The 24,640-nt window shown below is 34.4% G+C and overlaps 1 protein-coding gene across 1 annotated transcript; it reads left to right on the plus strand.

Annotated features, from left to right (window-relative positions):
• The first annotated feature begins 632 nt into the window (after positions 1 to 632).
• LOC132562675 (fatty acid hydroxylase domain-containing protein 2-like) lies at positions 633 to 23,805 on the plus strand. Its single transcript, XM_060227433.1, has 7 exons — positions 633 to 703; positions 7,585 to 7,781; positions 9,135 to 9,238; positions 9,484 to 9,605; positions 19,555 to 19,760; positions 20,082 to 20,354; positions 21,061 to 23,805. Exons 2-7 carry the CDS (start codon positions 7,594 to 7,596, stop codon positions 21,218 to 21,220), a joined length of 1,053 nt encoding a protein of 350 aa, XP_060083416.1. The 5' UTR covers positions 633 to 703; positions 7,585 to 7,593; the 3' UTR covers positions 21,221 to 23,805.
• The last annotated feature ends 835 nt before the right edge of the window (positions 23,806 to 24,640 follow it).

Raw genomic sequence — 24,640 nt, forward strand, 5'->3', positions numbered from 1 at the left:
CTGTTATAGGTGGTTCTAATCGGATGAAACGTCTCGTTAGGATGCCAATCTCCTGTCTGACGAAAGATCCTGTCAAACCTCGAGCGAAAATAAAAACATTTTAAATGAACATTTCATAATACCAGCACGGACTTGTATATTATCTATATTTAATCCGTGATACCAGTAAACCTGAAGCATATGTTTAAAAATACTGAAAATTGCCTTATCAAGAATTCTAGTTTTAAAACTCTGGGATACTTCGTCGCTTTCTGTATTAGAACTGCCAAGAATCGGTGAATTCTGATTTGTTCAAATGTTTCTGACTATCTATCCACGATTATGTTTTTAAAAATCGCGGATAAATATAACTAATCAGAAATATGATTATTTTAAATTATTGTTGACACTTATATTTAAATATTGTAATAACAACTTAAATGAAGCCAGGAAGCGGGCCGTTCAAATGATAAATCAGCACATGCATCTTCTTAGTACAATTGCGTTTATTTTAAGCATTGTCCATTTTACATAATCTGTTAAAAATAAAATGTACAAATGTAGCTGTGGTGTCCTTAATAGACATATTGAGCATGCGTAATGCTATAGTTGAAGCACTTCCGTTTGAGTGAATTTGTTTACCTTTTTTGACAGCCAGCCAAGCAACACGCGCTTCCAGTCCGTTACACGGGAGCAGATAAATTATCTGGGCGACCATTCAAAAGTGAGTCAGTTTCTTCAAATCATCATCTATATTGATGTCGTGTCTCAAAAAAATGTAACGTTTTACATTCTTTCCTTTCGTGTCGTTGTAAACATTGTGGACTTTGAACTAGAAATAACTAACGAAATAGACATGCGCGAACATTTTGCGTCTGTTGTTTTTCTAGCAAAAATGTGAAATTGCATACCATGTGTTAGATATCGCGCTGATGTACGGTCATTTCCATTTCCGCTCGAGATCTAGAGCAGGGGTCGCCAGACTCACTGCTCTAACCGAGGACTTTTGCTACATTGTATCTAGGGCTTTATCATGTCGATGTGTGTGTCTACACTAGTATTTCTAGATCTTCCCTTTTCATCAGTAGAAAAAGTCAGCAATGTATGTCAGTGGTCTTAAAGCTTCTGGTTAGGAAATGTAAGTTTATATAACCAGGCGAGGGTGTCGGTATCACACTGCGTGTTGCAAAATGCTAATCATCATAATTTTGTCACTTCAAATAATGACATGGACTTGTAATCCGTGTTGATGATAATGTTTGCCTATTTCATTTTGTAAAGAGTGGGCGGGATGGTGGTGATGGTGATGCAGAAGCAGTCCTTGTACTAACACATTTAAAATTATCATTATAAATTGTAAGTTTGTTATGCACCTCAACAATACAAAGATTCCCCTCCTCCCGGTTGACAGAGTAATGTATGTTTTCATTTCCAGTTTTTTTTTAGACAGTTAAGCACATATGCACAACAGAAAGTAAATGGTGGAGAGAGAGAGGGAGCTAGGTTAACTTATACTCTGAGATTAAAATTTTATATCATATAACTGAATTGAATTGGATTTCTGTTCTGATTTTCTTTGCGTGATATCTTTTTGTTATGTGGGATTTCTCATAAAATATTTAAGATTTATATGACATTTCATTTAATTAGGCAATTGCGGTTTCACCCTATTGTCACATCCTTTGGAACTATCTGTATCATCTGTATAAGTGGCAGTTGAATGCTAGAAACAATGCTGCCTTTTTTCAAAACAGACATATATGCATTATGTCAACACGTGACAATAAAAATATTATACAAAAAGTTCACCAAAATTGACAGGCAAGGTGTTTTATGAATATATTGAGATTGAGATTTGTGTCAGTCACAAACTAGCATTCTTGGGTTCACAGAGGACTCTCCGAGGCAGGATAATATGGCTTAACACATAGAATTTGGGGATCATTAATGTCTTAACTTAGTGGTTATCTGTCTGAAAATCAGCAACAAGTGATAATCAGCAACAGTAAGAGTCATAAATACTCTTCAGAAAAAATATTCGAAAATAATCTATATAGTTAGCAACATCATAGATATGATCACAATACACCTTTTTACTAAGTTTCATGTTGATATCTGTAATTTGAATGAGTGATGGAGAGTGAAATATTCTTTGATTGCTAGTGGCCCTGTTCATTGTGATCACACTCGAGGGCAGCATCATCAGTTGTATATCTTAAAATACTAAATAAAGTAAGTGAAATCAAAAGATATGTACTCGATATTGTCATAATGCATTGCGGTATCATATGTGAAAAATGACGGCTTCATGAAGACTTTACTCTAGTGAAAAAGACAGCTTGGCACACATGTCATTACAATCTCCATGAGTGAAGTTTTCTTTCATGTCACATCATGAGCGTGCCAGCTAACACAAACTGAGACCCCAAACTCTCACAGTATTGCAAGTGATCAGTATTCTTTGCCATAGTGTAACAGTCTTTCACTATACATTTTGAAAAGATAATTACTCAAAGATTATCATGATGAATAAATAATTATATAGTTGTAAGACTCACAGATATGCGTCATGAACCCTTAGGAGGCTGATTTTAATAAATGATAAATCTGTAGTTATGAGACTCAATGCAGACTCCGCATACTAATATGTTAACACTATCTTTCACCAATACACAAGTAGACAATTGCACACAGCTTCTCCATTGTGATATCCAACATGAAAGAGAATAGAATAAATCCTGTCATTTCTGAACAGTCAAAAATTTGTTTCAGTAGATAGTTATATACAGTAAACCTCAGATAAGTCGAAGTCGATGGGACCAAGTTAAATATTCGACTTATCCGATGGTCCAACTCAACAGTGTTTTTTGTCTATCGCCTGTAATCGAGACATTGTATATTTAAACTGACCCTATTTTCACCGATCGTGTCTGATAGCAAGGTGTTAATAAAAAGAACAAGACAACATCTATATTTCATAATAACAATTATTTTTGATTAAAACACAAATAAATCGTAGGTTAATGACAGATACTGTAATCATCATTGTCACAAACACGTATCTTTCACATCAAGTTTCCTCTTCTGTCCTCTTCTTTCTTCCGCATCCTCTCAAATGATCCAGTTATCCTCCCAGATGACCTGGGTCCTTCACTAGATTGCTCATTTGAACTCATGATTGAGAGTGTGGAATGAATGACAAACCCGAATTTTCACCCTAATTTATAGCCCGTTTCGACACTTCCACTGAAATGTTGACATTTTCACTCAAATAAAATAACAACTCACGGGCAAAAAGTAAACATGAGAATTTTTATTTCAATGGCTGTTTGATTGCATAGTTCTTGGTAAAATGAGATATTTTCCTGTGCACCTGTATAAACAAAAGGATCAGGTATATCGATACCCTGAAATTACATTGTGCATAGAGGCCTGTTGACACCGTTACGACTGACCGATCACACTCATTACTGACCAGGAAAATTTACCTGAGACAATGTGGCGTCTGAAGGTTCGACACAAACATCAAATTTTTTGTACGATTTAGAAGGAACGGACCACAAAATACATTCGACACAACCACAGTATTCGATTCAACAGTGTTCGATTCATCTTTGTTTAATTTACTAAGATAAAGAGGAGAAAAAATCGGAACCGAATGAAACGTTCAACTCATACAATGTATTCGACTCATGCATGTTCGACACAAGTAAGTTTTACTGTATATTAAATCAACATGTCAATGATTGACACAAGCCGCCGTCTTTACCGATCTGTAATTTCTTGTCTCACTAATTGGTATCACATTTTTAATCACTTTGTCCTGATTAGATGATGTTGACTCAGATAGTTTGCATTATTATATACAGTAATAATTTTTTAACTTTTGTTGTTCATAATTTTGGAACTTTAGAACTGACCAGATAAACAAGTTGACCAACAGGTGGACATCGAGATGGATCATTCTCACACTTCTTATTTAGATTCCCTTAAGTCCCTAGTTGTGCATAATCCATTTTAAGTATGAACAAAAAAAAGGTGGCCATTTTTTTTTTTTTTTGTGACAGGCAGAGGTTCTGAAGAGGTACTGAATTGATAACTTTAACTGTATATGTAGTATTTCCTTAATGCCTTTTTCTAATGAGGAATTTTCAAATTTCATATAATAAAGAGAGGAATTTATAAATTTCATATAATGAAGAGAGGAATTTATAAATTTCATACTAGAAAGAGAGGAATTTACAAATTTCATATAATAAAGAGAGGAATTTATAAATTTCATATAATGAAGAGAGGAATTTACAAATTTCATACTAGAAAGAGAGGAATTTATAAATTTCATATAATGAAGAGAGGAATTTACAAATTTCATACTAGAAAGAGAGGAATTTACAAATTTCATATAAGAAAGAGAGGAATTTACAAATTTCATATAAGAAAGAGAGGAATTTATAAATTTCATATAAAGAGAGGAATTTATAAATTTCATATAATAAAGAGAGGAATTTATAAATTTCACATATATAATTCACAAATTTCATATAATAAAGAGAGGAATTTACAAATTTCATATAAGAAAGAGAGAGAGGAATTTACAAATTTCATATAAGAAAGAGAGGAATTTACAAATTTCATATAATAAAGAGAGGAATTTACAAATTTCATATAAGAAAGAGAGGAATTTACAAATTTCATATAAGAAAGAGAGGAATTTATAAATTTCGTACAATAAAGAGAGGAATTTATAAATTTCATATAATAAAGAAAAGAATTTACAAATTTCACATACCGGTAATAAAGAGAGGAATTCACAAATTTCATATAATAAAGAGTGGAATTTACAAATTTCATATAAAAAGGAACAAATACAAAAGAAAGGAGAAATAGAAAGATCCAAGTTTAAAAAAAAAAATGAAATAAATACTGGTGGATGCCAATATTTCTTCTAGGATCTCTTGTTATGTCACCTGACCTGAAAAGTCAGGATGACCGGTGATTGCCAATATGTTTCATTCATTGTTGTGCACCAAGCTTTGTGTATAAATATTCTCACATTTCCAACATGTTGTGGTATATATATTGATTAAACGTTACAATATATATGAATCAGTACCTTGAATTTACATCTTTCACACCTTTACAAATCAAATCAATGTTAAATATGATCATCATCTTTTAAAAAACCGTGAAGACAATCTTTATGTCGCAAAAATGTAAAGTAGATATTGATGTAGGTATTTACTCCCTGCTTTTGCTTGATGAAAGGTCAAGGTCATGGAAGATGATGTGCTAATGATATACCAGTGTCAAGCATAGGTTTTGGCTATTTATGTGTGAAATATGTTCATCCGGACATTTTCAGGTAATAATGAAATAGATCAATTCCATTTGAGTAAGTCAAAAATAAATTTAATTTTCCTTGAGATCATATTTTATGAATTGTAAAACACTTGATGACATACTGAATTAACATTTCAGAAAATTGAGTTTGAGGATTTGTTAAATTTAAATCAATTAGAGAAATTAACATGCTTATGATGGTAGGTGTTTGTTACTTATTGGAGAACTGCTACTAGTTTTTCCAAATTAGATTGATACACTTGGTCTGTCAGGTCTGCATCTGAAGAAAAACCCTGTTATTAAGAGACATATATTTTATACTATGGCATGCCAAAATTGATGCATTTTATGACAATTTCATTTGCAACAAAAAGTCATTGTCATGAAAATGGTTTAGTGTTGTATAATTAGGGTAGAATCGGTCCCAATTGATGAGAGAAATGATTTACGAGTATGGTTTAATCCATTACATTATGGTTTGATCCCCTTACCCTGACTTCTTTATTGTATCAAATTGCAAGCAGATGTTTAAGAAAAGTGCGGGGATGGTATCAGCTTGGGGGAAAAACAGTGGAAAAATCGACAAGAAGTAGGACTTTGAAGAGATTTGAGGAAAGGGATTAGTTTGAAAACACTAGCAATTGGAGGTAGAAGTCAATTGACCAAAGGGATAATCACCAGATTCTGCACTCTTTATGGCAAAACAGAAATCAGAGTTTCGGTTGTTGAAAGCTGCTCGTATGTTTGATAAACATGCAATGAAGCTCACAGATCCATGTGTGTCAGCCACCACCATTGTTGATTTGCTTACTTCATACAATACCAACCCAAATGGTTTCTATTCTAGAATTTCAACTTATGATGAATGTTGGCTTTAGAAGGGTAAACAAAAGTCAGTGAAAAGAGAGTCACAAGGTCATGGCTTCCATATTGGACAGTGAAGAAATGATTCACATAACTTGGCAGCACAACTAAGTATTTGGCTATAACCTAGCTACTGAACAGTTATTTATTGTAAACATTCTGTGGTAAATCCACAGAGGAATTCAATCTCACCATGACAATGCAGCAGTGCACAACATTTAGGTTGTAATGGAAGCTGAGGATGAGTGTGGATACGACCTTCCACTGCTTTTCCAGACCTAGCCCCCAAACAACTTCCACTTATTTTGGAACATTCCCCTCTTGTTTGCCAGACTGGAAAAATACATTTAAGGCTACTGATACGCTGGTAATGTTGGTCAGGGGAGTGCTACTGATCACGTATCAATGTCTGGTAAGCTAGAGTATATAGCAAGTGTGCATTGTTAAAATCGACTACTTATGTTGAAATATCAAGTAGTGTAAATTCACATATCTTGTTCTTTCCTTGTGAGGCGTAAACATTTTTTTGATAACCCTTCATATATATGAGTATTTGCTATTTTTCACAATTTGAGATTTTGTCACGCTTTTTCCATAATTTAAAAGCTATGGGACCCAGAGTGGTGAAAAAAACTCTGTATGTATATGTATATATTGTACACTCTGATTATTTATGTAATGTAAACATTCTGTGGTAAACTTGAATGTTTGACAAACGTGACAGTGTCATGACCACAAAGTTATCTATCAAATGATCGTGAGTGATTATAAGCTGATGGCAGCTGTGTGGATGGTGTTCTGGTAATGTCCCCAAGCGATGTCTTTAAATATGATCATACTGGTGAATCTCAAGTAGAAAATGCAATGAAATTGTTAACAGTGGTTCACATGGGATTAAAACGATGTTTTATGAATAAACAGATGACTGATCAGTAAACTGTTTCTGCATGAATAACCTCGCACATTTAATTGTCTCTTAACTTCACTTCATAGTCTGTAAAATCAATATTTTCTTCTTGGCGATTTATTGCAAAATTAATTTGCAAAACATTGCAAAATAGTGTTCAACAAAACAGAATATTGATATATTGCATCTAATATACAAGTATATTGGAGGATTTTTATCACTGAGAGTTCAAACGTTTCAATTAAAACCCTTCTGGTGTCATTGTTTTTATTTTGAAAATAAAATTTTTTTTAACATTGGTATTGATGTTTATTTAACTGTGAGTAGGTCTAAAACATTACAGCTTGGGAAGTGTATTGATTTAAATCTAAATATAAATAGATATCAATTTGATTAGAATTTATGAGTTTTTATTGATTTATTGATTTCTTTTTAGCCTTCTTACATGTTGCTTCACTGCTGCAGGTTGATAGTATCATTATACATGGTTTTAGGAAGAAAACATGTTGAGTAATACTGCGGATCCAGTGTCAGGGCCTTCCCAGTGTGAAGATGTCCATGATCAGAGCCTGTCTCGTACAGACAGGATAAAGGCCCAAGGAATGACGCTGATGGATTCCATCAAAAAGGGTCTATTTGTGGTGGGCAGTGCTATAGTAGTTTTCTCAGCATTCAGGAACTCTGTCACATGGTGAGTGTTTTGCCTGAGCAGCCATTTTGGAACATATTCTGCCATGGACATTCAAAAAGAAATCTTATTGGTAGTAGTTTTCACTATGGCTGTAACATGTTATAACTATAAGTCAAGTCTTTTTTCATATGGAAAAAAACATTTGAACATGATATATGTATGTAGATATTTTTGTTTCTGTGTTTAGGGCCTAAAACACCCATTCACCTATCCCCTTTCCCCTCCAACACTGCCCTCTCCAGGTTAAAATCTAACAGCAACTTCCATAATCACTGGCATAGCCTGTGATCAGGGGGTTTGGAGATAGAGGATAGTCTGGAATCTCTGACTCAAATTAGAGGCATTGTCAAGGGGTACATACAGCATGTTTCAGTCATTAAATGTTTGATAATCAATAGCTGCTAAGGCAGGAAACTGATCACACAGCACATGCCAGTCATCTCAATCTGTCGTCCAATTTCAGCAACTTCAGTTTTTTCTACATTGAACAGTTTCTTAGGATCATTAAAAACAATTTAGAATCAAAACAGATAAGGTTAAGTCATAATATATCTTCCTAAAATCCATTGAAACTGATTAAGTAATTTTTCCTCAAATAAATTGCATCACCATCAAGGTCACAAATAACAGGTATGTTAAAACCTTAAAACAATGTATTAATAACACATAATGTTTACATCCATGGGAAAGTTACGCATTTTGTCTTACACAGACATCACAATTGTCAAAATCCAAGATGGCTGCCTCTCAATCATTTTGTGATTAATCTCAAAATTGAAGAAGTCAGATAATAACTTTAATTAAAAGTTATGTACCTGGACATTATAGACACTTGATGTTCTTTGTTTTAATATTAAAAGAGCTTGACATATACATATGTATTCAAAGCTGTAAGAAATCTTGATTATCTCATGAAAATGATACATTTTCGTGCTTACTGATTGTGTAATACACATCTGTTGGGCACTGAGAATGTTAACACACATTTGAATCATGCTACTTGCAGTGGTGATTTAGGTTGGGAACTCAGTTCCTAGTTATAAATAACCATGCTCCTTGTCAAAATTTCCTCACTCTATCTAACCAGGTTGTTTCAAGAGTAATATATGCAACTAGTTTAAGTCTCAGTCTCTATAATGACTGTTGCTGAGCATGAATGAATGAATGCACTCTGACTTCTACATTTCTTGTCAAAGAGGACTTAAACAGCTCTTAAGGACTTGATCATTTACTTTCATATTATTGTGTTTACTGAACAGGGTACGATGAACACAATTTTTGTAGTACTTTAAAGAACAATATCAGGGCTCACTTTCTGTTGACTACCTTACAGTGTTTAACTGTTCCTTGCAGGCATTTGCAGAATGTGTGGGGAGCATCAGGGTATTTCTGGCAGAGTATATGGAACTCGATCTTCCACATGTTTGGTGACAGTGACATATGGCTGGGAACTCTGGGTAACAATTAATAAACTTTCATGTGTTTATGTGTATATATAAAACTTTAAGCCTATTTTGATCACCGGTTATAGGATTTAACAGAGTTAATAAGAGTATAAAATCTTTAATTTTCTTTTGATCAGGACCAGACTAGTAAATAAAGACAAGATCATGGAAAGTTTCTATTGATTTCCCAAACTCACAAACAGACAGACTATGTTGATTAGGGGTCATGATTTTGTTTTAAATTTGTCTTTTGATAGGGACTACTATATTCACGTTTGTTGTTTTCTGGGCTGGAAACATTTTGCTGCTGATACTTGACACAACAGGCTGGCCGGCTTTTCTCCTCAAGTACAAGATCCAGGAGGATCAGAATGTCCCAGTAAGTACAAGCAATGGAATAAATGTCATGTTCAGAAACAATAGTAGAGTTTGACTGATATCTGAATACAGATACCCACAGTTAATGATTTTTTGTTTCAGTTATTATTATAGTACTATTATACTGAATAATTTTTTTCAACTTGTAATTAGTTTTAAGTAGCTGCTATAAAATCACATTTTTCTTAGGGCTCATTTTCATAACTTAAAACGAAAATCACTCTTTTGTTAGGTGATCTGATTCAAATGGTCAGGATGTTCAATAGCCATCATGTTTTGTCTTTTGTTGTGCGCTGCATGCCGTGCATAAATTTTCCATTCTAATGACTTCTTCTCAATAGCCAAAAAACCTAGGGTGCTGATATTGGACCTGTGGTATGATTGGATGAAGGGCTACCATGTTTGTTAAAATGAATGATCTTGACTTACTGTCAAGGTCACATACATGTATGTTAAAAATCATTAAACAATATCTTCACAATAACCAAAATGTTAAGGGTGCTATTGGGCCTGTAGTCTACCGGGATGAAGGGATAACAAGTGTGTTAATAGTATTGACTTTGATGTATTTTTAAGGTCACATGTGTCAAATATGTCGAAATCTTTTAACAACTTCTACTCAATAAACGAGAGGTCAAGGGTACTGGTATTGAGCCTGTAGCATGCAGAAATGAAGGGCTACCAAGTTTGTAAATATGAGTGATCTTGACCCATTTTCAAGGTCGCAAATTTTTCTCAATAACCAAAAGGCCCAGGTGTACTGGTGCCTAGTAGCATGCAAAGATGAAGAGATATGAAGGTTACAGATGTCAAATATGTCAAAATCTTAACAAGTTCTTCTCAATAACCAAAAGGTTAAAGGTGCTGATATTGGATCTGTGACATGCTGGGATGAAGGGCTACCAATTTTGTTCATGTGATTTACCTTTTTTTCTTTTCAAAGGTGACAAATGTAATAAAATCTTCAGATACTTCTTACCAATAATAAAAAGGTTCAGGCTGTTGATATTGGTTCTTCAACATAAGTGGATGAAGGTCTTCCAATTTGTTCAAGTAATTGACCTTGACCTATCTTCAAGGTCCCTTGGGTTAAGTGAGTTGAAATCTTATTTCCTTTTTCAACAAGCAGTAGGTCTGAAGTAATGGCATTTGTGTAGTAGCATATTTAAAGAAAATGATTTCAGGTTTGCAGAAAATGTTTCTATAAACCAACAATGTCTTCTTTGTAAGCTATGAGTAGTTGAGCAATGTGTTTTAGACCTATCCGACTTCTCTCACGTATGGGTTTTCACAGGCAGATGACCATTAAGGAAAAAGGGCAAAGATCAAACTCTCTTATCATGTTGCTGTTCGAAAACTGGCTGTTTAGGTGTGCATAATATTCTAAATTTGTAACATTCTGCTTCATTGTATATATTACCTATACACTAGTGTAGCTTTAGGCATATATATATATATATATATATACTTGGAAGTGAAACAGCGATCTTGATAGTTATACCCCCCGCAACGAAGTTGGGGGGGTATACTTGAATCAGGTTGTCCGTCTGTCCGTCCGTCTGTCCTGCCGTCCGTCTGTCTGTAGACACATTTTGTCCAGCTAGCTCCTCCTAAACCTGTAAACCAATTTTGATGAAACTTTACAGGAATATTAAGGATCATGTGTAGATATGCATGCCCCTTTCTCTTTTTGAAAATTTTGGTTGCCATGGTAACTGGTCACTATAAACAAGTTTTCTAATAAATGTCCATAACTCCTCAGTTATTTGACCGATTGTATTCAAATTTAGTAAAAAGATGTAATTCAGTAAGGCCAATAATTGGACATATTAGACGTTTCCCAAACTGTTACCGTGGAAACACAATCCTGGCCTCTGATTATCAACCGATTGCCAGATGAGTTTGAGATTGATGTAGTACCCACTTATTATAGTGACCATTTTTTTGTCTCTGTGGCCCTTCAATGGAAAATATTACTTCAATAAAGATGTAAGTATTGCAAGACTCTCTTGATCATGAACAACATGTATTCCACCCCTTCTGATTTCCAGAAATGCAGGCACATGCAGATTATGTCACTTACTCTCAGAATAACACTTTAACTCATCCATTGACTCGTTGCAGTGTGCAGGGGGTATTGGTCAGCCATCTAGGCGACAGTTCTAGTTGTCTATGTTCACAGAGGAACTGTGATGTGAGGCCCTTGCAGCATTAAAAGTCAATCAGCATCCTTGTTATCAACATGTGTGTGCTAAATATGCATATTCATGAAAATAGGCGTGTCTTGATAAACTCACACTTGTAAGATAATATGTGATTATCAGTAGGAGGTCTTGGTGACCATTCATTTTCACTGTCTTGTGTGTAGATTTTCTCATTCGTAGGAAAAAGGTATTCAGGTGTGGGAGTGGCACTGTTCAAGGAGTTGCATTTTTCAGTACACATATGACCCACCTATTGGCGGGAACATAGGATTTTTTCATTTGTAAAATTCTCTAAACTGGACAGATTAGTTTAAGAAAGTACTTTCTTTTATTGATGGAATAAACACATTGCTGCTTTTCAATGCTAAATTCCTGGACAGTAAATCACAAGTATCTGCATTGATAGGCTTACATGATATAAACATAACAGATGCTAAGTTTGATAAATGGCTCTGCCATGTGAGCAAACAATATTTCTCATCACAAATAATCTAAAATGGGGCAAAGCCACAATTGGCCGCATTGCGGGATGAGTGCAATGTGTATGGTATTTATAAGACAGTTAAGGGTGTTTAATTTGTTGAGTATGTAGCCTGGAAAATACAGAAAAAACATCCGGAATGAATCCTTAATAGGAGGAGCACATCTTCAACATATGTATAAACATCCTACAAAGTTTCAAGCTTCTACATCAAAATCTCTAGGAGGAGTTGATTCTACAAAACTGGTACCTCTTTTCCCAGCCACCCACCCGACATTCACCATACTATAATCCCAGTTTGCACTATGTGCAACCTGGCCAATAACGCAGAACTACACAACAATGTCGCTAGTAACTCCATTCGTACAGCTTGTTACCCCTACAGTGTAGCTAGTAGCCCCTACATTGTAACTAGTAACCCCTACATTAAACCTAGTAGCCACTACAATGTAGCTAGTAACCTCTACAATGTAGCTAGTAACCTCTACAATGTAGCTAGTAACCTCTACAATGTAGCTAGTAACCTCTACAATGTAGGTAGTAACCTCTACATTGTAGCTAGTAACCCCTACAATGTAGCTAGTAACCTCTATAATGTAACTAGTAACCTCCACAATGTAGCTAGTTACCCTTACAATGTAGAAAGTAACCTCCACAATGTAGCTAGTAACCTCTACAATGTAGCTAGTAACTTCCACAATATAACTAATAACCTCTATAATGTAGCTAGTAACCTCTACAATGTAGCTAGTAACCTCCACAATGTTACTTGTAACCTCTACAATGTAGCAAGTAACCTCAACAATGTAGCTAGTAACCTCTACAATGTAGCTAGTAACTTCCACAATATAACTAATAACCTCTATAATATAGCTAGTAACCTCTACAATGTAGCTAGTAACTTCCACAATGTTACTTGTAACCTCTACAATGTAGAAAGTAACCTCTACAATGTACCTAGTAACCTCTACAATGTAGAAAGTAACCTCTACAATGTACCTAGTAACCTCTACAATGTAGCTAGTAGCCCCTACAGTGCAGCTAGTAGCCCCAACAATGTAGCTAGTAACCCCTACATTAAACCTAGTAGCCCCTACAATGTAGCTAGTAACCTCTACAATGTAGCTAGTAACTTCCACAATATAACTAATAACCTCTATAATGTAGCTAGTAACCTCTACAATGTAGCTAGTAACCTCCACAATGTTACTTGTAACCTCTACAATGTAGCAAGTAACCTCAACAATGTAGCTAGTAACCTCTACAATGTAGCTAGTAACTTCCACAATATAACTAATAACCTCTATAATATAGCTAGTAACCTCTACAATGTAGCTAGTAACTTCCACAATGTTACTTGTAACCTCTACAATGTACCTAGTAACCTCTACAATGTAGAAAGTAACCTCTACAATGTACCTAGTAACCTCTACAATGTAGCTAGTAGCCCCTACAGTGCAGCTAGTAGCCCCAACAATGTAGCTAGTAACCCCTACATTAAACCTAGTAGCCCCTACAATGTAGCTAGTAACCTCTACAATGTAGCTAGTAACCTCTACAATGTAGCTAGTAACCTCTACAATGTAGGTAGTAACCTCTACATTGTAGCTAGTAACCCCTACAATGTAGCTAGTAACCTCTATAATGTAACTAGTAACCTCCACAATGTAGCTAGTTACCCCTACAATGTAGAAAGTAACCTCTACAATGTAGCTAGTAACCTCTACAATGTAGCTAGTAACTTCCACAATATAACTAATAACCTCTACAATGTAGCTAGTAACCTCTACAATGTAGCTAGTAACCTCTACAATGTAGCTAGTAACTTCCACAATATAACTAATAACCTCTATAATATAGCTAGTAACCTCTACAATGTAGCTAGTAACCTCCACAATGTTACTTGTAACCTCTACAATGTAGAAAGTAACCTCTACAATGTACCTAGTAACCTCTACAATGTAGAAAGTAACCTCTACAATGTACCTAGTAACCTCTACAATGTAGAAAGTAACCTCTACAATGTACCTAGTAACCTCTACAATGTAGCTAGTAGCCCCTACAGTGCAGCTAGTAGCCCCAACAATGTAGCTAGTAACCGTTATAATCTAAATAGTAACCTACACAATGTAGCTAGTTACCCCTACAATGTGACTAGTAACTTCTATAATGCTACTAGTAGCCTCTGCAATGTAGCAACTTACCCCTACAATGTACAAAATAACCCTATTATGTAACTAGTAACTTCTACAATGTACCTTGTAACCTCTACATTGTAGCTAGTAGCCCCAACAATGTAGCTAGTAACCTCTACAATGTACCTAGTAACCTCTGCAATGAGGAAAGTATCCTCTACAATGTAGCTTTTAACCTCTACAATGTACATAGTAACCTCTACAATGTAGAAAGTAACATCTACAACGTACCTGGTAACCTCTACAATGTAGAAAGTAACCTCTACAATGTAGCAAGTAACCCCTACAATGTACAAAGTAACCCCTGTTATGTAACAAGTAACCTCTAGAGTGTACCAAGTAACCTCTACAATGTAGAAAGTAACCTCCACAATGTAGCTAGTAACCTCTACAATGTAACTAGTAAGCTCTACAATGTAGCAAGTAACCACTACAATGTACCTAGTAACCTCTACAATGTAGCTAGTAGCCACTACAGTACAGCTAGTAGCCCCTACAATGTAGCTAGTAACCTCTATAATGTAATTAATAACATCCACAATGTAGCTATACCCCTACAATGTGACTAGTAACTTCTATAATGCTGCAAGTAACCACTACAATGTACCTAGTAACCTCTACAATGTAGCTAGTAACCTCTATAATGTAATTAGTAACCTCCACAATGTAGCTATACCCCTACAATGTGACTAGTAACTTCTATAATGTTACTAGTAGCCTCTACAATGTAGCAACTTACCCCTACAATGTACAAAATAACCCTATTATGTAACTAGTAACTTCTAGAATGTACCTTGTAACCTCTACAATGTGCCTATTTACCTCTACAATGTAGGTAGTAACCTCTATAATGTGCCTAGCAACCTCTATAATGTAGTAAGTAACCTCTACAATGTAACAAGTAACCCCTACAGTGTACCTACTAACTTCTACAATGTATCTAGTAGCCTCTTCAGTGCATCTAGTAACCCCTACAATGTAGCTAGTAACCTCTACAATGTAACTAGTAACCTCCACAATGTAGCTAGTAGCCCCAACAATGTAGCTAGTAACCTCTACAATGTACCTAGTAACCTCTACAATGTAGAAAGTATCCTCTACAATGTAGCTTTTAACCTCTACAATGTACATAGTAACCTCTACAATGTAGAAAGTAACATCTACAATGTACCTAGTAACCTCTACAATGTAGAAAGTAACCTTACAATGTAGCTAGTAACCCCTACAATGTACAAAGTAACCCCTGTTATGTAACAAGTAACCTCTAGAGTGTACCAAGTAACCTCTACAATGTAGAAAGTAACCTCCACAATGTAGCTAGTAACCTCTACAATGTAACTAGTAAGCTCTACAATGTAGCAAGTAACCACTACAGTGTACTTAGTAACCTCTACAATGTAGCTAGTAGCCACTACAGTACAGCTAGTAGCCCCTACAATGTAGCTAGTAACACATATAACCTCTATAATGTAATTAGTAACCTCCACAATGTAGCTATACCCCTATAATGTGACTAGTAACTTCTACAATGCTGCTAGTAACCTCTACAATGTAGCTTGTAACCACTACAATGTAGGTAGTAACCTCTACAATGTGCCTATTTACCTCTACAATGTAGGTAGCAACCTCTATAATGTGCCTAGCAACCTCTATAATGTAGTAAGTAACCTCTACAATGTAGCTAGTAACCCCTACAATGTAGCTAGTAACCTCTACAATGTAACTAGTAACCTCCACAATGTAGCTAGTAGCCCCAACAATGTAGCTAGTAACCTCTACAATGTACCTAGTAACCTCTACAATGTAGAAAGTATCCTCTACAATGTAGCTTTTAACCTCTACAATGTAAATAGTAACCTCTACAATGTAGAAAGTAACCTCCACAATGTAGCTAGTAACCTCTACAATGTAACTAGTAAGCTCTACAATGTAGCAAGTAACCACTACAGTGTACTTAGTAACCTCTACAATGTAGCTAGTAGCCACTACAGTACAGCTAGTAGCCCCTACAATGTAGCTAGTAACACATATAACCTCTATAATGTAATTAGTAACCTCCACAATGTAGCTATACCCCTATAATGTGACTAGTAACTTCTACAATGCTGCTAGTAACCTCTACAATGTAGCTTGTAACCACTACAATGTAGGTAGTAACCTCTACAATGTGCCTATTTACCTCTACAATGTAGGTAGCAACCTCTATAATGTGCCTAGCAACCTCTATAATGTAGTAAGTAACCTCTACAATGTAGCTAGTAACCCCTACAATGTAGCTAGTAACCTCTACAATGTAACTAGTAACCTCCACAATGTAGCTAGTAGCCCCAACAATGTAGCTAGTAACCTCTACAATGTACCTAGTAACCTCTACAATGTAGAAAGTATCCTCTACAATGTAGCTTTTAACCTCTACAATGTAAATAGTAACCTCTACAATGTAGAAAGTAACATCTACAATGTACCTAGTAACCTTTACAATGTAGAAAGTAACCTCTACAATGTAGCTAGTATCCTCTATAATGTGCCTAGCAACCTCTATAATGTAGTAAGTAACCTCTACAATGTAGCTAGTAACCCCTACAGTGTGACTAGTAACTTCTACAATGCTGCAAGTAACCTCTACAATGTAGCTTGTAACCACTACAATGTAGGTAGTAACCTCTACATTGTGCCTATTTACCTCTACAATGTAGGTAGTAACCTCTATATTGTGCCTAGCGACCTCTATAATGTAGTAAGTAACCTCTACAATGTAGCTAGTAACCCCTACAGTGTACCTACTAACTTCTACAATGTATCTAGTAGCCTCTACAGTGCATCTAGTAACCCCTACAATGTAGCTAGTAACCTCTACAATGTAACTAGTAACCTCCACAATGTAGCTAGTAGCCTCTACAGTGTAGCTAGTTACCCCTACAATGTAGCAAGTAACCTCTACAATGTACCTAGTAACCTCTACAGTTCAGCTAGTAATCCCTACAATCTATCTAGTTACCCCTACAATGTAGGTAGTAACCTCTACAATGTGCCTTGTAACCTCTACAATGTAGATAATAACCTCTACAATGTAGCTAGTAACCTCTACAATGTGCCTTGTAACCTCTACAATGTAGGTAATAACCTCTACAATGTAGGTGGTAACCCCTACAATGTGCCTTGTAACCTCTACAATGTAGATAATAACATCTACAATGTAGCTAGTAACCCCTTCATTGTAGCTAGTAACCTCTACAATGTGCCTAGTCACCTCTACATTGTAACTAGTAACCTCTACAATGTGCCTAGTCACCTCTACAATGTAACTAGTAACCTCTACAATGTGCCTAGTCACCTCTACAATGTAACTAGTCACCTCTACAATGTAACTAGTCACCTCTACAATGTAACTAGTCACCTCTACAATGTAACTTGTCACCTCTACAATGTAGCTTGTAACCTCTGCTTGTCTTAAACTTTTAATGCATTTCAATGAAACAATCATAAAACAAGGCATCTAGAAACACTTACAGGGATATTTCTTTCAAGTTACAAAATTTCTGGCTGTTCTGTATCTTTTAAAGAATTCATTCCAATAACTTTTATTGTTAGCATCCAAATGTATCACCTGTGATCAGTTTGGACAAATGAAATTGGTGTGAATACTCACAGCCTAAACATGCCATCAGGATATCCTGAACTGAAAGGATCATAGATTTTATGCAAAGTATTGTGTAAGCACACAAGAATGTATAGTGTTCACTGAGATTCTACTGGGGTTACAATGTGATAACTTAATTCTGCTTATTTTCTGTTGACTTTGTAATTTAGTGATGACGCAATCAGGGCTGCACGAGCATTTGTAAATTGATCCAGCTGGATCTAAAAATTTCTGCAAATTAAATAGCATATGTTTATTCAAAAGCTAAATTGGGTGTGGGTGAACAATTTCCATAAGAACATATAAACAGAGGATTTTGTACAGACTTCCTAAACAGCATCTGACAAAATCCTAAGTTGTGCGGGATACCCTGTTTAAGTTTATGGAAGTGAAGAACAAAGAGTCTACACTTGATTTTCATTCACATAAACACCTGCTTCTTGAATTAAAGATATTTTATTACCCTCTCTGACGATAATATATATCAGCCTCTTCTCTTCAAGAGGTAATTAGCATAAATTCAATTTCAAGTTATTTGCTTGAAATATCTGAAAGAAATGACACAAAAATGCTACTGCATGCAGCATTCACACTCAAAGTTTGCTAAAGGTCATCCTGAAATTAAAGTGGGATTTTAATGAGGTATTTTTGTTTACCAGGTCAATTTATATATATAGATGTATGGAATGAATATTTTTTTAATCATCAACTTAAAAAATTTCAAATATGTTATATAATGATTTCTTTCTTTAAAACTAAGAAGAATGAATTATCTAGATCTGAATAATTTTGTTACCTAGTGTTGAAATTCATGGAACAATATGTTTTCAATACACAATATTATGTATCATTAGGTGAGTATTGTTAATTTGCTCATCTGTCAAAGAAATGATTCTGTCATTTCTGAGCCTTTCATCTAGACAATGATTCAACATGGACAACACATGGGTCACACTGGCATCTGATTCAATGTTTAGCGTTCTTGCACATGCCTATTGATTATCTTATACTAGATACAGTACACAAATGCAAATGGAGGCAAACACAAATGAAAAAAGATCCCAAAAGCAAATGCAAACACAGGTGAATGCCAGTGGAATATTATCTCAAATATAAAGGGAAAGAAACTGACGATCAGAAGACAAATGATTCCAAATGCATGAAACGCAAATGAAATGGGTTTTTTTTTTTAATGTTAAACAGTTCATGGTCTGTATCTATAATTTTTTCCCAATTTTATTCCATTCTGGAAAGTAGTGAAAATTAGAAACTTTTAAAAATTACAACATTTACATGATTTTTACTCAAATATTTTCCACAATGGCATTTTCTGTCTTAAAGTTATTGACAAAATCTGTCTCTTAAACTTTATTTTGCATTTTTTTATTACTACAAAATTTTCATTATATCATGTTCCTCTCCTTGGCTAGGTGGATAAGAAGAAGCTACTGAGAGCTGTGAACCAGGTGCTGTACAACCAGATCATTGTAGGAATCCCTTTCTGTTACACATTTACGTGTTTCATGATCCAACGAGGATGTCAATTCCAGGGAGAGCTACCATCCTTCCCCTGGGTCATCCTGGAGCTCATCATCTTCTCCTTGGTAGAAGAAGTAGGATTCTACTACAGTCATAGGTGAGCATCATTAAGCTCCACTTTGATGTTAAATTGGTGGTTAAGCATACCATGTGTAGCTCCATATGTTGGTTAAACATATAGCTCCCTCTATGGTGTTTGAACATATAGTTCTGCCTGGTTAGTTAAATATATATAGTTCCCTTCCATGATTAAAACACATAGCTCCTTCTAGTGGTTAAATCATGTATCTCCCCTAACAGTTAATTTTACAGCATGTTCAGCATGTATTTTATAACCTGGAGGTAAGACATAGAAAAAGAGACCAGGTTTAATATATCATATGAAAAATTTACCATATGTAATTTCCCTGCTTTTTAGACTGTTTCACCACCCGAAGCTCTACCGTTTCATCCACAAACGTCATCATGAATGGACAGCCCCTATTGGGATCATCGCGCTGTATGCCCACCCTGTAGAGCACTGCATTAGTAACCTTGGCCCTATTGCACTCGGACCTCTGATCATGGGCTCCCATGTGGCTACAGCCTGGATGTGGTTTGCCCTTGCCCTTTGGTCTACCACAGTGTCACACAGCGGTTATCATTTCCCAGGTCTACCTTCTCCGGAGGCTCACGACTTCCATCACCTTAAGTAAGTGTACCTGTATTTATAGAGAGAAACTTGTTGAATATGACTCTGGATATTCTAACACCACATAAAGTCCACTAAAGATATGATCTTCCCTGAATCATTGGATTGCACAGGTCCCTTGCCACTTCACAGTGAGAGTTCACATTATCTATAGGTGTCACACTTGACGTGGCTAAATCAGTTATTACCTCTCCAATTATACTTTTCTCCTTCGGGTAAGACTACATAATTAGAACCTCCGTATACATCACCAGCGTGACCAATCACTAGGGAACGTTATTCCTCTGCTATGTATCCTCTCATTGTACACTGCCTCCTTTATTAAAATAAATAAATAAAACATCTAAGTGATGCAAGCAAAATTGCTTTTCACAACCACTTGCAAAATCTAGAAATGTAATCAGAAGTGATATTTCAACTTATAAAATTTATGTGAAAACATAATATAGACATGGAGGCATTGTATGCATACATTCATAAATTATCTTTTTAAATCCTACTAAGTGATGTGGTGAATAGGACATTTTGAGATGTGTGTGTTCTTGAGTTTTTTCTGTCTTTCCATACTAATATACCTCTTCCTTCATTCTTTATTTCATAGGTTCAGACTAAAGGATATGCTTATAGAGGTTAGTGTTCTCCCAAACTTAATATTTACAGCTATAAATATACATTTTTATCTTTAATTCATTCATTATTTATGCAGATTTACACAGAACTTTGGAGTTTTGGGAGTCCTTGATCGTCTTCACGGCACGGACAACCAATTCCGTGAGCACATTGCGTATAAACGCCACATTCTGTCACTGAGTTCAGTTCCTATGTCGCAGCAGTTTCCAAACCCTACTGATGCAAAGGGCAAGTAACTCCAACATGGAAGTCGTTCGTCGGACCATTTTTCCAGCAGACATTGCTGAATTGAAATCTGATGCCAGCGCCATGGTTAGATGAATTGACATTTATGTCACAAAATAATCATTGTCAGTTAATATGGAAGTTTATATTTAACAAAATGTTCAAAGGTTTTGGTTTACCCTTCTATCGTTACATTAGGAAATTCCTTAATGCGAATATGTTTTTTGACATTTTAGACGAATGCTGTGCTCATATAATGTGTGCATCAGTAGTGTCTATACAGATCTAGATTATGGAAAGAAAAAGAAAAAATGTTTTTTATCAAATATGAATAGTATTATTATGGCTAATGTCTTTCATATAATATGTTTAAGTGTTGATTGTCAAATTTATTTTTCAGAAGTTTTATTTTTCTTGCGATGTTTGACGTGTTTGTACAGATCCATTAGTAATTAACGAATATATAGATCTAAATTTGCGAATCTCACCGAGAGTGTCTAAATCTCATCAGTTTTTGTATATATCTCTGACAGCGAGATAAGTGTGTGCATTTTCTTGTACAGTACAGTCTGTTTGGTGCTAATGTAATTTGTGATATGTCAGTGTTTGCGCTTTGCATTTTCAAAAGATTTACTTAGGATTTGAAGTGAATTAATTAAATTTTGTGTTGCAAGATTTGCTTTTTAAGGATTGCTTACAGAAATTTGTAATATAAAAACAAATTTTATGAGGTTTTTGATAGAAATTGAAAATATATTCATTTGAAAATATGATTGTGACAAATATTTTTAGATAGATAAAAGAAAGTCAATTCTGGAAAATATAATGCAAATTTCAGGATAAACAGTAAATGGAATTTTAAACACAATTAAAACCTTGAAAGTACAGAAAATTTTGTCATATTTTCTTCTGTATCTATAACACCATGTTCATACATGTCCAGTTTACAAAAGAAATTATTGATACCTTATGGAATCTGAATTCCCTTAATATTTCAAAGATGTCTACTACAGATTTTGACAACAGATTGGAGCCGTTGCAACATATTTTGATTCTTTTTAATATTGTAATGTTCAGTTTGAAATATGAGATTTTTTTTTTCACCAAAGTAATGAAACTTCACTAGTCAGAAGGAATTGGCCATTTTGAAATGAATTTATTTGTATGTTTCTAGTCATTTCGTTTATTTTTAAACTGTCTCCAGGGTGATAAAAGCTAAGGAAGGAAAATCAGAAAAGATTTCAATTCATTACACATTATTTGAAAAATTGCTAGGGAAAAAAGTAAACTCAAACATTGATGAAATTGTGAAAGATCTGTCTGAATAATTGATCTGTTGGTGGTGATATAAGATGAATAAATTGCTAAAGTTGATGTTCATGTTGGAAACATTCTGAGGGAAATCTAGCGGCAGTAAAAGAATTGCCAACTGTATGCGTCAGTGCTGTTATGCTTCACACTGGTGTGGGTGACAGTCTTGTCATCAAAACAGCATGAACAAGTTTCTTACTAGATGTTTTTGAGGAACTTCAGATCTGTTCCATGGTTGTTCATGTAGGTTGTCTCATAAAAAAAAAAATAAAAATAAAAACCAACATGATTACATGTGGTTATCGTTTTGACTTTCAAAAGTTTCTTGAATGTTTTAGCACTTACATAAATAATGTAGGGCTATAGTTTTATAGAAAAAGAATTCATTGTTTACTGTTGTCATTAATATATACACAGTTTGTGAGGATTCCAAAATTATATTTTAAGTACACATACCCTGTTAATTAATATTTGCTAGAGAATGGTTGTGGTTTTGAATTAATTGATTAGCAATAATATTGTTTACAGCTATTCTAAATGAAAGTTCACATTATAAGATGAATTTTGTTTCAAGGTTTGGAGTGGCAACAGAGAAAGTGTTGTAATTAAAACTAGCCAGTGATATTATGAAGGTGAACTTCTAGAACAAAGTCTTTAGAACAAAGTCATGGCATACATCATCTAAGGCCAGGTGTGAATCATTTTTTTTTGTCTTCATAGCTAGTAGCCTAAATATCTTTCTAGCTGGTTGAGTTCTTTTCATCATTTTGTGTCCAAGCAGAGAAAAGAAAATATCAGGAAATGTGTTTCACCTGTGGACTACATTATGCCTAAATTATTCCTAAATTATCATCTTTGAGAATTTCTGGGATTTTCTTGGACATATTAAGCACCTATCAATGCAATTTACTGATACATATTTTAATTATACTGATACCCGGTATTTATTTTTTCTTTCTTTCTTCCTAATTTTTATCTTGTGTTTCATGTTTAAAAGTGTTTTCTTTTTCCTTTTTAGTTGATGGCACCAGATGTCTTTTTAGTTGAATTATGAGTTTTACATACCTCAGAATTTTTGTTCAGAATTTTCATCAATGCAAATTTGTAAGAAACTTGATTTCTTTCCATATCATTAAATGTTATTCTGTAATACACACTTTTTCATAATAAACAAATCTTTTATAAACAACATTATTACAAGTTTTACAAATTTTTGAGGAAATACTGACCTGCATACACTGTATTTGGTTTCAATTGTAAATATACATGTAATATAATTGTACACTGAATTACTTACTATAGAAATATAATGGATTTATTAAACCTTGTTTCATTTCACTTTAATATTGTGAGATTTTTTAAGATGATTTTTTCTCAGTACTCAGATGAACATGATTCAGAAATAAGTTCTCTGTGACTTTTATTTAGAATTCAGATTTAATTTGTCATTTCCCACTTATTAAAGAAGCAGTTTATGAGTATTGACAGAAATCTATCATAAATGTCTCCTCCAATATTCATTGATCAAATAAATATTTCAACATGATTTGAAATATCATAATTTAGGAAGTTTATCAAAGGGAAGTAACTCTAGAAAATAAGAGTTAATAGTTGAAATGTTTAACCTCATCAACATGGTTGAAGTTTGAAATTGATATTGTTGATAAAGACTGTTATATATGTTTCTTTGGCAAATAAGAATCGAATATATTGTACTGTAATCTTTACTACATATTTATTATTATACATTATATTTCAATGAGTTTATTTGTTTCCATTTTAACGTTTTGAGCAATTAAAGAAAATACCGGTACATTATTTGTATTACATACCAGTATAAAGGAAATATTTGTTTCAATGCAACTTACCTCTTTCCCCAGGAATTTCCATGCATTAGTCATATGACCTGCTGAATTCTTTATACTTTAGCTACTTAATATTCTTTGAATTTGAATGGTTCAAAATCTATTTATGGAAGTCAAAATAATTAAAAACTATTTTTTTTAGTAAACATTGTATAGATTTTCAATGTAATAGTTACAAATAGTAGTAAGTACACATTAAAGTTGAAAATGAGTCCTTTTTAGACTAATGACCCTGTGGTTACTGCAGTACATCCT

The sequence above is a fragment of the Ylistrum balloti genome, unplaced genomic scaffold, assembly GCF_031769215.1.
Source record: "Ylistrum balloti isolate Yb309-2 unplaced genomic scaffold, AGI_CSIRO_Ybal_v1 Utg369672, whole genome shotgun sequence".
Taxonomy (NCBI): Eukaryota; Metazoa; Mollusca; class Bivalvia; order Pectinida; family Pectinidae; genus Ylistrum; species Ylistrum balloti.

Bases quoted from the DNA above. Each gene is read 5' to 3' on its own strand.
- LOC132562675 (XM_060227433.1), top strand. From the start codon at position 7,594: ATGTTGAGTAATACTGCGGATCCAGTGTCAGGGCCTTCCCAGTGTGAA. The intron at 7,782-9,134 runs GTGAGTGTTTTG...TGTTCCTTGCAG, and splicing joins TTCAGGAACTCTGTCACATG to GCATTTGCAGAATGTGTGGG. The intron at 20,355-21,060 runs GTAAGTGTACCT...TTATTTATGCAG, and splicing joins CACGACTTCCATCACCTTAA to ATTTACACAGAACTTTGGAG.